The sequence below is a fragment of the Embiotoca jacksoni genome, unplaced genomic scaffold (genome assembly GCF_022577435.1).
Source record: "Embiotoca jacksoni isolate LCO1_2020_lvr unplaced genomic scaffold, fEmbJac1.0.p SCAF_13, whole genome shotgun sequence".
NCBI lineage: Eukaryota > Metazoa > Chordata > Actinopteri > Embiotocidae > Embiotoca > Embiotoca jacksoni.
In genome coordinates, this window is record NW_027185263.1 from 17,030,518 (window position 1) to 17,043,189 (window position 12,672).

A 12,672-nucleotide genomic window follows, 5' to 3' on the forward strand; every position below is an offset into this window, starting at 1 on the left:
GAGTTTTCTTTATTAAAACTACACTCTTTTCTTTAAGAACTATAAGACTAAACGATATGTGCCAGACCAGCATTAGGAAATTGTTGGTCTGGGAAATATATATTTGGTATCAATAGTTTTCAGTACCTGAGTAAAGACAGGCATTGACTGTGTAAATGTAAACCACGTTTCTCAGTTTCTTTCCGCTGGGTTATGTGTTGTAAAACTGGTGACGCGATTTGGGATGGGAACATGGTGCATATGTTGCTTCTGTTCAGATGGTGCTGGAACAGGTTTGTCCTGCTGTCACTTTGAGTAAAACCGAGATTTGTACCTTTAAATCTCCCTCCTGCGCGTCATGCACAAAATCCCCCACATGGACATTCAAGTCTGTAAAAGGACAGAAATTGTACTACAGTTGTCAGTTTGCTTCACATGACGCATTAAATTATATCTATGAAATACATTAAAAAAAAATCTAATCTATTCCTCTTTGAAGACAGATAAAGCTTTGAATTTATTGTACCAGTCAGATGTCATTAATTTGATAACTAAATTATTTAACTCCCATGAGAGACAGTTTTAGTGAATCAGTATTGAAGCATTGCTATTAGACATTACTCTAAGTCCCATGTGTTAAAAGCTAGTAGATGAGAATACACAAACAGTTAGATCTTGAATGAACCTGAGCTGACTCCCAACAGTCACAGCTGTGGAGAGTAATACAAGTGTTTTGTTTCATCTCAAACATTTATCAGATGAGACAAATGGAAGCAGTGAAAATAAAAAGGTTAGATTTGAAACGAAATGTAAAAGTCAATAAAAAATGGTCCTGCATAATGGAAATAAAAGTCGCAGTGCAGCTAAAATTAACCGGACTGCTGCTTCTCCTCCGCCTCTCACTTCTGCCAGGATATTGCTCACACATGCAGCGGGCTGAACGATGCAGCAGTGACACCCCACTTCAAGAAACACATAATTACTAGTTGTGATAAGAATTAGCAAAATATGACGGCTCCTTTTTGTTTTTCTCAAAGGATTCAGGAGTCAAACAATGCATTTCCCCTCGCTGCACTTAGAAGGTATTTTTTTTTCCCTTCATTTGCTATTTGCATCGTTCAAATAACAGACATTTGAAATATGCAAATGTAGGTGGGCAAATTATGATATGTGTGTGTGTGTGTGTGTGTGTGTGTGTGTGTGTGTGTGTGTGTGTGTGTGTGTGTGTGTGTGTCATGGTTACCGGTGAGATTGAAACACACAGGAACCAATACACTGTGACATTCATGACACCTGCGAATGGAGAATAGAGTCGTTATAATAGAGGTGACAGGACTGTCCTCCATTTACTGTCTGCTGTGCATAGTTCCTCATGTCATTGTTACAGCTGATGCTTTGTATGTTATTTGACACTACAACCCTTGATCTCAAAGCTACTACTACCATTAATGTTGTTTAACTTTTTCCTTAATATTCCATTCAGCACCATCATTGGGTAAGATGCACACTCACATAAAAGCTGCAGCATGTTAATAAAGGGAAAATGGTAGAGCGGGTGGCCCACTAATCTTAAAGTTGCTGGTTTGATACCGGCTCTTCCTGCCCACATGCCCAAGTGTCCTTGAGCCAGACAGACTGATCCCCAAGTTGCTCCCAATGGCAGCTGAGCAACTTCTGAATGTGTGTCAGTGGGTGAAGTGATTTGAGGCTGTTAAGGTGAAAAGGGGCTATATAAGTGCAAACCATTTACTATGTACACTCAGCGTTGATGGTAGATGAAGTCGAACCAAAACGTTTTCCAGCTGGCGGAGCCGAGCCGGCTGTGCCTACATGAGCCAGGAAGCATTGCTTGGAAACTTCAAAGATGGATGTAGCGTCAGGGTCTGAAATGTGAAACCAATGTGGAATTGCTTTAAAGTGTAATGCCACTGAGGGCCAGTAGGGGCTGGCTCCAAAATGTCTCTGGTTCCATTTGCCTCCCATTCAAAAACACAACAAAGGTTGACTACAGTGCTGCACATAGACAAACAGACATACAGTCGATCAACTTAAAACAAGTAACATCAAAATCAAGATTGAATTAACACAAATCACATAAAAATATTAAGTAGGGGTTAAAGTGGAAAGGCCAGTGAAAATAAATAGGTTTTTAAACAGCTTTTAAACATTGGTAAAGAGGTTGACGACCGAACATGAAGGGGAAGGTTGTTCCAGAGCTTTGGAGCTGCAACAGAGAAGGTACGGTCTTCCCGGCTCGTCATTTTAGATCTAGTGCAACTAATAACTGTTGGTTGAGAGACCTGAGCGACCGAGGTGGGATATAGGGCTGCAAGAGGTCAAACAGATAGGCAGGGGCGGTTCCATTTAAACACTTGTAAACAAACATTAGATTTTAAAATCAACTCTATACTGGACAGGTAGCCAATGAAAAGATTTCAAGATTGGTGAAATTTGCTCACGCTTGTTAGAAGCCTCGCTGCAGCGTTCTGCACCAGTTGAAGTCAAGATAAAAGATTCAGGCCAATTCCAACATGCAGAGAATTGCAATAGTCCAACCTAGAGGAGATAAATCCATGAATGACTTTCTCCAGGTCTTTTGAGGAGAGAAAGGACTTGACCTTAGCTAAAGCTCTTAGCTGAAAGAAACTGGCTTTAACAACAGATTTAATCTGGAGATCTAATTTCAATGAGGAGTCAAGAATCCCACCCAGATTCTTTACATTAAATTTACAGTGGGTTGCCATAGGGCCAGGACAGAATGAAAAAGCATCAACTTCTCTCTTGAAATACAAAGTCGTTAATTTTTTCCACAAGTCATAATGGCGTCATCAGCTGAATTCACTCCTTCGGCTCCGTGTTCTGCTCCTTCTGTAAATAATTCCATAATAATTAGATATCAGGCCTCAAGGAGTGGTGTGTTTCTGGCCGTGTCTGGTTTGATTGAAATGCCTGAGGTGTGGTCAGGTTTCCTCTATAGGTGGGCTCGCATTGTCTCCTTGTTTTATCAGTCAGATTGACTCAGATTTACGCAGGACGGCAATGGCTGAAATGCCAAACTTGAGGCTTCAAAACGTTCAAAAACCAATAGGTGACCTTCAGTTCCCTTTGCTCAGTCTCTCCCCTTTTACTACCCATTCAAAAACAAAAAAGTTAAGTAGCCAGATGATATTGCTTGGAGAGAGCTAAAGATAGGAAAGAAGGTGGCCATGCATGAGGAAGCTGCTAGTACTGATCATAAAGCGTACCATTTGTAGCTATTGTAAACACTAGACAACCTGGCCGTGCATCACGCCCCTAGCTCACCTTGTTGGTCAAAACATAACGTTAAGTGACAAAATTCGTACTCAATGGTCATCTACCCTCACTCTGCTGGTTTTAGTTGTCTTCTCCAGTTTATCATCAGTATCATGACGAAGGTCTCGTAGTGAAGAGAAAACTTTCATGCATCCTAATGCACACAGACAGCATCCAACAAAACCTGCCCACGCTGAAATTCATTGAAAGATTCTGTTTCTGTGGTTATTGCAGGGCGATTTGAGCAAAGGCACCACCAGTCCCTGTTTGGTCTGGATGAATGTAAATGTTCACAGGGAAGCTAGTAGCCGCTTAGTTAGTGTTGTGTGAAAAAGTATTCAGCGACTTTACCGAGCAGTTTGTCACTTTCTGCCAAGCGGCACTTAATTTCTGTTTGTACCTGACTATAATCTTGGAAGAAAGAGAAACAACAAAAGCAGTAACTACAATAATGATCTCCTCCATCACAGATTCCCATCCACTGTGGGTGAAGACTAAACTTCCTGTACCATTGCCGCCTCACTTTTGTGTTGTCCTTTTTTCCCCCCCAGAAAATCGCTGTGGAGCCTTCAGACAAACTTCACCCTCGTTTGCAATAAAGTTAAAAATGTTTTTTCTTAAACCATTTTGGGCACCAATATTGTTACACATGATGGCGGAATTGGCAACAAAAACTCACCTGTTTTAGAGACTTTCTAAATTATTACTTTGGTTGAAGGACTGTCGAGTAAAGAAAGAAAAAGAAAAATGGAACAAAACGAATAAAAAAGTAATTTACAGATCCAACTGTTTGTGTGATGTGTGCGAGCAAAGATTCTGGTTTCAAGCAAAGTAATTTGGAGCACCATTTCCAAACAATGCAACCAAACTTTTTTAGTTTTGGTCTTTCATGGTTAGGACCAACATTATAGTTTGGCTGTCATGGGGAAAAAATAGCAATGCCACTTTATGGTTATGTATCAAGCGGCAACCAACAGTGAAGTCACCCACTGGTTTGTGAGCGGCTGTTATGAAGCCTGGAGTCCATATTTTGGCCGGCACCATCTTTAGAGCAAGAGGTGACCATATTTGGATGAGCGGGGGATCTGACTAGATCTGATTAGAAACTCTGCGATACTATGTCCTTCCCACCGATAGCTGCGATTTGACTGCACCACAGGCCTGTCAATCAAACAGACATGGTCCCCAAAAATGGCTGTTTGAAGCTTATTTTCTAATTAATGACAGGATTATTTTCAGATGGACTTCCAGAAAACTAATACGAAGAAGTGACGTTAGCTAACAAAACCGAAATTACTTGTGGAAAAAAAATTTGTGACTTAGAATTTAAGTTGAATGGGAGTCTACGGAGCCGGAGGCTTTTTGGAGCCGACATCTAGTGTCATTCAGTGGTATCGCAGCTAAAGGCACTTCCACATCAGCCTCATTTGTCAGACCCGGAAGCTAGTGAAGCTACGTCCACTTATATATAAAGTCTCTGTACTGAGCCATCACTGTGCAAATGCATGAATGAGTGTGACACACCCGGACAAAGTGGAGCTTTTTGGTATTTTTGAATATGCAGCTCCACCTTCCTGACACACTTCAGGAATAGCAGAACATGGCCCATTTACTGAACACCTCAGAAGTGACTTTGTATTTGGCTCCATTGTCTCTCCTCAGACTGTCTTTTCATGGCACACAGACTCAGGTGGCTCCTCTGTGATGAAAACACTCGATTTCTGCTGATACACAGATACTGTTTGAGGATTAGCTATTTAAGTGCCCCTTTTTTCGTGGATGGCTGAGCTCGGCACTCTTTGCATCTCTGTGCTCCTCCATATGCAAAACACCTGGATCAGATGTACGAGAGAGCTTTGATACTCCTGTCCGCGGAAATCTGCAGCTGACTGGATTTTCATTAGAGATGAAAGAGGAAGAACACAGTAAACAAATGCAGCTAAATGTCTGAGTACACACACACACACACACACACACACACACACACACACACACACACACACACACACACACACACACACACACACACACACACACACACACACACACACTCTACCTCCAGTTTTTTTTATGTGGGCATTTCTTTGTGTCAGTCCACCCACACGCATTAGACTGGAAAACAGGGAGCTATGGCCAAAGGCATAAGGCATAATTAGCCTCGCAGTAAAAGGTTCTGGTTTTATCATGAGGAGATTTATTTGAATTTATGAGCACACGTCTACTGTCGGTAACTTGACCTGTTGACATTTTCTCTTTTCACTGACTGATTGATTAAACTCCAGCCTCCAGTTTACACTACTGTTTTGATCAGTTTTGTTTTTTTTATTATTTGAAGGACATTTTTGCCTGAACTGCTCACTGCTACACCTTCAAAGATGTTTAATAATGCAGACAGACGTTATTTAACAGTTCTCCCTATTTTTAGACTGTACATATGTGAGAACTATTTCTTATTTGTGTAAATTTGTATCCGTTTATCAATTATTATATTATGGAATTAATTATTGGGCTCTTTAAATTGGTGGTAATGGGTTTTCTTTTGTTCCTTTACTGTTGTTCAATCTTGACCATGAATAATAACACACTGTACGCAATTTTTTTTTATTCTCATAGAAAATATGCAGAGGAGTTAGAGTGTTTTTACAACCCCGAGCCTTTGTTTGCAGGTCTTCCTCTTTGGCTGCAGGTAAAATCCAACGGTAGTGCAGTAGCCACCATGTGTGAAATATAAGAGGTAAAAACCCAGGATCAAAAGAAAAGTAAGAAAGTGCCTCACTGTTCCATGTAAATGTAGCTCACATTACATTTATATCTGTTCTCTTCTCTCCACTGGATATTGGCAGGTAGACAGTGTGAAGATTGTGTTTAGAGAGTGTGTGTCTGAGTAAATCAACCTTAAAAGTGATTATTTCTGTTCATCCAGATGTGTGTTTAGGTCATCTCCTCTCACCGTGTGTCACTGAGCTCACAGCCTCCTCCCCTCTTTGTTTCCAGCTCCACTGAGACCCTGAACGCTGCGACTCCAAGCTAGCCCGGGTCACGTTGATGCAGGTTGGCGCTCCACAGTACCCTCTCCACCAACTGCTCCTGCACCGCTCCCACTTCGCCAGCCGCCATGGCTATGAGTAGGGACCTCGGCTGTGAGAGCCTGGACCCCAACTCTTCCATCCATACCAGTGGTCTCACCGACGTCATGGCTGCCATGACGACAAAAGACTCCGAAGGCTCGGATGCCAATGGTGTGAGGAACGGCGGGGCTCAGCAGGACAAGGCTCAGGCCAAGAGAACTCATCCTGTGCGGCCTCACCTGACTGGGAGGAAGCTGTCGCTGCAGGAGAGAGGTACTTACTCCGCAGGAGGCTACACACACATCTCCCCTCGTGTGGCTCGCAGGCCCACGGCGGAGTCGAATCGTGTGTCCATATCAGAATCTCAGGTGAGAATCCCTCTTTGGTTCATATTTGACTGTAATCATTTAATTATTGTAAACTCCACAAGAGATAACGACTTTTCCTTTTATAGTAGCAGTATCGTTGTGAAAAACAGACGATATTTAAACAGGTGTCCAAAAGCTTGAATGTTGCTCCTGAACCTTCTCTCTGCCGCATACAATCCTCTGATTTGGAGCTGAGGACATGACTCTGTGTGTTCGGGTGTGACAGGTGGCACCATAGCAGGGAGCGAGGCACAAACTGATGGAAAGCAGCTCCACCGTGCTCATGAGTTGTCACAACATACAAGCAGCCTGTACTGTGGTTTGATACCTCTGCGATATCACACAGGATTTGAGTTATTATTTCAGCTTCTGTCACAGATATACAGTCCATACAATACTCCCCGCTCTGTGTGCCATAATGATGTGAGAGTATGTGTTCTGGCTCTGAAAAAAAGCACCATTGACTGAAAAGCATTCTGATCATTATTTCACTGCTGAAAACACGATAGAAGAAGTGAGGGATCAGTGTGGCAGCAGCTTATGATTTGTCGTTGTTGTCATGTGGACCATTCGTATGAGTTTTCTGTGTCTGCATGTTGGTTTGTTTCAATCTAACATGGGCAAAATAGGGCCTGAGGACCAGAACCGGCCCATGCACCATCTCAATCTGCCCCACAACGTCTTTAAAGAAAAACAAAATGACCCCTAAAACCAACAAAAGGCAGCATTGCAGCGAGAAATCTTGAGGCGAATGACTACAATGAGTCTGTACTGCTAATTAACTTGATTACAACAGAGGGCGCATTGATGCAGGTACGGACACTTTACACCAACGCAACTACAGTAGATGAGACGGTGTAACATCTCCATTGCAACGACTCTCTGTACTTCTGTTTAACTGCCGGCTTTTCAGTCTTTTTCGTATCTGGATATAATTTGTATTGATTTAAAACACGAGTAAGGATCACAGCTATACTTAGTCACTTGCAATGCTTGCAACTAGTAGCCTAGTCTGTATGACTACATACTCTTTTTCTTCCCGCCAAAACTCTGCCATTTCTATCAGCTGACAATCTGTGACTGCCACCGTTGACTTTTCTATGATCTGATTGGCTGTTGAAAGAGGTGACGTGCCTTACGTTCTAAAACTGCCCATTAACGAAGGCGACACCGTCCGCTGGCTTGAGATGAGCTAAATTGAGCCAGTTCTGCTGCAACAGTTTCACCTCGTCGTGAATCTTCAGTCTAGGATGGGCTTAATTGCAAATATGAGATTTTGATAACTGTAAAACACTTTGCCTTCAATTCATATTTTTAACATAATGGGAGGTGTTTCATCTGTTACCTCTGCAGTGGTGCATATCAGACAATTGGCAAGATATGGGTTAATTTAAAAGTTGATACTGTGTTAAAGTACATTTTATTATGTCAGTAAGAGTTCCATTGTAAGCTCAGAGTTCACCAGTTTGACACATAAAGCTGTAGAATTTTTTTTATATTTTTTGCTAGAAAGCTCAAATCTTTTGAAACACGGAGTGAAGCCCTCTGCACTGATAAAAAGCATTCTTGTCTTGTTTACCAAATTCATATAGTTTAATCAAATTCAGCACTGTTTTTCAAGTTTCAGTTCAGTTGCCCAGTGAGTGGCCCTTTGCTTGCTTTATCTAAATCAGGATTGCCCTTTGGAATGCAATATTCCCTGCCCTGGTTTATAATGAAGCAGCTTCAATGACTGCTGATGCCTCTCTAGGTGTATTTTACACTCTGTAGTTTCAGATGGATGCAGGCTCGGTAAAGGGATTCCCCTTGCTGTGTTGTGTTGTGCAGGAAACTTCACATTCCTGTCGTGTCCCTGTCATTTATTTTACTCCACGTTCAGTAAAGAAATCCATAGTGTCAAACCTCTGAGCGAATCTGCCTCATTGCCTTCTTCTCAGAGCTTCAGGGAAGCAGAAGAGAGCTGAAAAAAACAGTGATGCACACACACATCAGAAATGGAGGTGCACAAGATACATTCAATACATTTTGTGTGCATCTGTGTATGAGCGTATATTTTAACAATTACAAACAATCTAAGCTACCTGAGCCTGTTTTGATGCACGCTCTAACTGATTACTTTATCCGTGATGATCTGCATTGCATCGTGCTGGAGCCTGTTTGATATTGTTATGTAAGCAGTTTTGCATCTTGTTAGTCATGCCTGCAGCATCTTAAGGAATTAGTGAGACGTTTTGGGAAATACTTGTATTTGCTGAGAGAAAGATCATATTTAACATCACGACTCTGATGTTTTGATGCTTAATATCAAGCCAGAGCCACAAGATGGTTTGCTGCTTAGATCAGAGGGGCCCAAATTCTTTCTTGTACATTAATCTGAATGGAGGGCGGCGGGCCAAAAACAAATGTTAACGTTACATGAAGTTTCATTTCATTCAAATATGATATATTTTACATAAAATTAATTTTGTAAATCTAAATTCAGCGCAATTAAAGCTCTACTCTTTAATCTGTGTCATAGTAATTTGATTGTTTTGCAGAAACAGTTGTGCCATTTTTCTCTGAATCTTGTCAGTGTTGTCCATGAGCCACTGTCTCGATCTGTCATCCCGACTGGCAGCCCCAAAGTCAGTGACGTAGAGCACACTAACAACACATGAGCATTAGCTGGAGAGACAGAGAATACCATAGGCCAATGTGATTTAACAGTGAAGCTTAACATTGCTGCAAAACGTATATTATGTACTTATCAGCTTCACAAAATGTACAGTTTATAGTAATTTTGTTAGCATTTTACAGTATTTATGCTGGAGGGGATTAGGAGAATAAAGACAAGCTTGTCAAAAGCTGTGGTGGTCCAAACTTGGGCTGTTCTGGTTTAAAGAAAGAAAATATGGAGGAGAAGTTATGAAACCCGTGTCTGAAGATATTAATATGCACCCACAGAGCATCTCTGAAGCTCACTAATTAACACAGTACATCTCATTTGTTAAACCTGCAGTTTGGAACTGTTGTCTCCCCGTTCTGCCAGTGAGAGTAACAATAGAAAAGCAGTTGACATGTGCTTACATCATCGGCTCCGCAGTGGCCTACTGCTGATTTACATTGATTTTAAAATACTCCGAAATGCAGACAGATTTACATGGTGGTGATAGGCTCAGTCAGCATTGTGCAAACTTGTCATTTATATGTGAAAGCCCTACACTTCACCCTTCAAGGACTCACTGCACCCGACCAAGAAATAGTCCCACACATAATGTTCCTGTCAAAACCTCAATGTTGTTTTTACGTGTGCAGAATAATCAGCCGCGATATAATGTGTTTATTAGTGAAATTTACTGATAGAAAGGTGTTGTTCTCTTTGGACCGAGCCGAGCCAGCTGTTTCTACCTAGAGCCACAAGGAAAATGTTTATTTCTTAAAACTATCCACTTTAATTTGACTCTGTGGGAGCAGCTATAGATTTCTTTTAAAACAACAGTGATTATTATTATTTGTTTCACATAGAAAACATAGAAAACGGGGAGTATCAGTCCACTCATTGAAACTGTCCGTGACTCACGAATCTCCATTTTCTTCCTGCTTTTTTCCAATTCAGAGTGAACTTGAAAGATATATGACATCTGCCAGGATATGGAGCCCCTCTGGATTTAACAGACTTGCTGCCACAGACTGGCAGTCCTGTCATTGTGTCCGTTCCTATCTGAAAATGGAGTTGCAGCTTTCGCACTGAACCATAAAAAGGAGTCCTGTTGCTTGTATTTCTCTGCTCTGACACAGCAGAGAGAGAGAGAGGAATATATACTCAACATGTAACAACATGTATGTGTTTATTTTGAGTCTCAGTAAGAGTGGGCAGGTACTCAGAAATTTCCATGTAATTCACTGTTATGTAACATGAGTTAACAAAATGGTAAAATGAATAAGTATGACTTGCACTTACCTTTTTTTCATCTCCACCCTCACTAAATACAAAACAACGGATGCTTGTGGTCCTTTCTGAGTAATTTCGAAAGTCCCTCACTGAGCCAAATGAGGAAATACTGTGTTTATCTTATGTAATCTCACTCCTGACTTTCCCTCTGTTTTATACACACAGTGTACACATCATTTTCTCCCACCGTGGGAACTGAGATGAATCTTTTATCACAATGACTTCTCTGCTTTGTGGTTTAAAATCAGGATTAAAAAGAATCCAGAGAAAACTACCAAAATAAATCAACACGAGAGCAAAAAGGTTTGTGTCAAAACAAGATGTAAAGTCACCTGCAGTTTATACAGGGATTTATCTGAGGCTAAAGGTACAATTATATTGACTAATAATGTTTAAAATGTTCATACGGGCATGTGAATACAAAACAGAGAGTAGAGTCACCATTTACACTGACATCATAATCAGCACTGACACATGCCACAGTAAAACGGGTAATAAAGCTATAAACACACTAACATGAATGAGCAGCTGAAACTATACACACAAACTAAAAGTCCACCAACAGGAAGCTGAACATTTTCACATGCACTAATCATCTGTGTGAGGACTGCCGGTGCGAAATGGATTTCTGTGTCTTTCCCTGATGAGTATCTGCTTGTATTTGTCTTCACAGCCTGAAACATGTTCCAGGCATTCACACCAGGATAGATTAAGATAAAATACATTTCTGGCTATTTGTATGATAAAACCAGCAGCGGAGGAAATTTGACTAACTTGTGTGTGTTTCATGTGCTGCACATGTCTGCCATTTAGGCCACAATATACTGTATATGTCAGCACAGAATAAACCATCTCCCACTGGAGGGGTCCATTCAGCTTCAGCTACTGTAGACTTAGACTTTATTAATCCCACAGTGGGGAAATTTAGTCATCACAGCAGCATAGAAAAACAAAAAATGCTGCACACAATATGAAAAAATGTATCACACGGGATTTTAAAATGACAGGACGGGGAAATTGTTTTTAATGTTACAGGCTTTAAATACCATTAAACACAAGTTTCCTCTTTTTATCCACTACTTCCTGAGGCTGGTATGCTCATTATGAATCACAATGTGTGGCCATTGATCTGGAGTGATCTATTTGCCATGCCCTGATATCGATCAGTTGTTGAGTAATGGATGGAGAGATGTTTGATCAGATACAGCTGAGGACAAAGTGAGGTGTGAAGGGAAGCAGACCACAGCTGGGCCTGCATTGTTTATGTCAGGCACTACGTGACAGTTGGAGCGGACAAAAATGCCCACTAAAGATTTATCGTGGCCTGGTGAGGCATTTGAATTTGATTTGTGCATGCTGTGTGTGCATGTGTGGCAGATGTATTGAAGTCTTTCTACTCAGCCTCTCTTTATCCATCAGCCCTGACAGAGTATTAACTGCAGTGCCACGTCCACTGAGCATGTGCCAGCAAACTGTGAGCCCGATGGAAGTTGGAGACAATCCCTTCGACTGCTCTTTTCTTTGGATTCTCCTCATTTGCCTTTCCCTCTTTATCCTTCACCGCCCTATTTTCTTTACTCTTTTTTTTTTCTGTCTCTGACCAATCAAAGCAATCCTTTTTCTAAGTTGCAGTTATCTTCCAAAGCCCCCATCTTCTTTTCTATCTTTTTTCCCTTTGTTATAATCCCTGCCCACAGTACTTCACACCATTATCCCCTACAGTGCATAACCCTCCAATGCACAATCCTCACATCTCCTGCAGCACCAGCAGTAATATCCAGTGCGAGCTACATAACCATCATGTTATGTAACCCTTTATATGATGTTATATTTTCTAAAATACCTTCCCTGGTGGTGTCCTGTCCTCTAACCTGAGTCGGTGCTCTACGCTCCGTCCTGCTTCATTGTTACATCTGTGCTCTCCTTCTTCCACCTCTCATCCTGTAAACACATTCCAGTATGAAGCCTCAGGCGCTGGTCTGGCTCAGAAGCCATCGCCACGCCCAGCTGTAATGAGAGAACTGCTTTCAAT

The 12,672-nt window shown here is 41.4% G+C and overlaps 1 protein-coding gene across 2 annotated transcripts in view; it reads left to right on the forward strand.

Annotated features, from left to right (window-relative positions):
- The window catches only part of camkk1a (calcium/calmodulin-dependent protein kinase kinase 1, alpha a), a 63,784-nt gene that overhangs the window by 18,633 nt on the left and 32,479 nt on the right, over positions 1–12,672 (forward strand). For both annotated transcript variants that reach the window (XM_069146997.1, XM_069146996.1), the window contains exon 2: positions 6,268–6,709. In XM_069146997.1, the coding sequence (XP_069003098.1) occupies positions 6,389–6,709 (321 nt within the window). In that variant the 5' untranslated portion in view covers positions 6,268–6,388. The remainder of the gene's footprint in view (positions 1–6,267; positions 6,710–12,672) is intronic.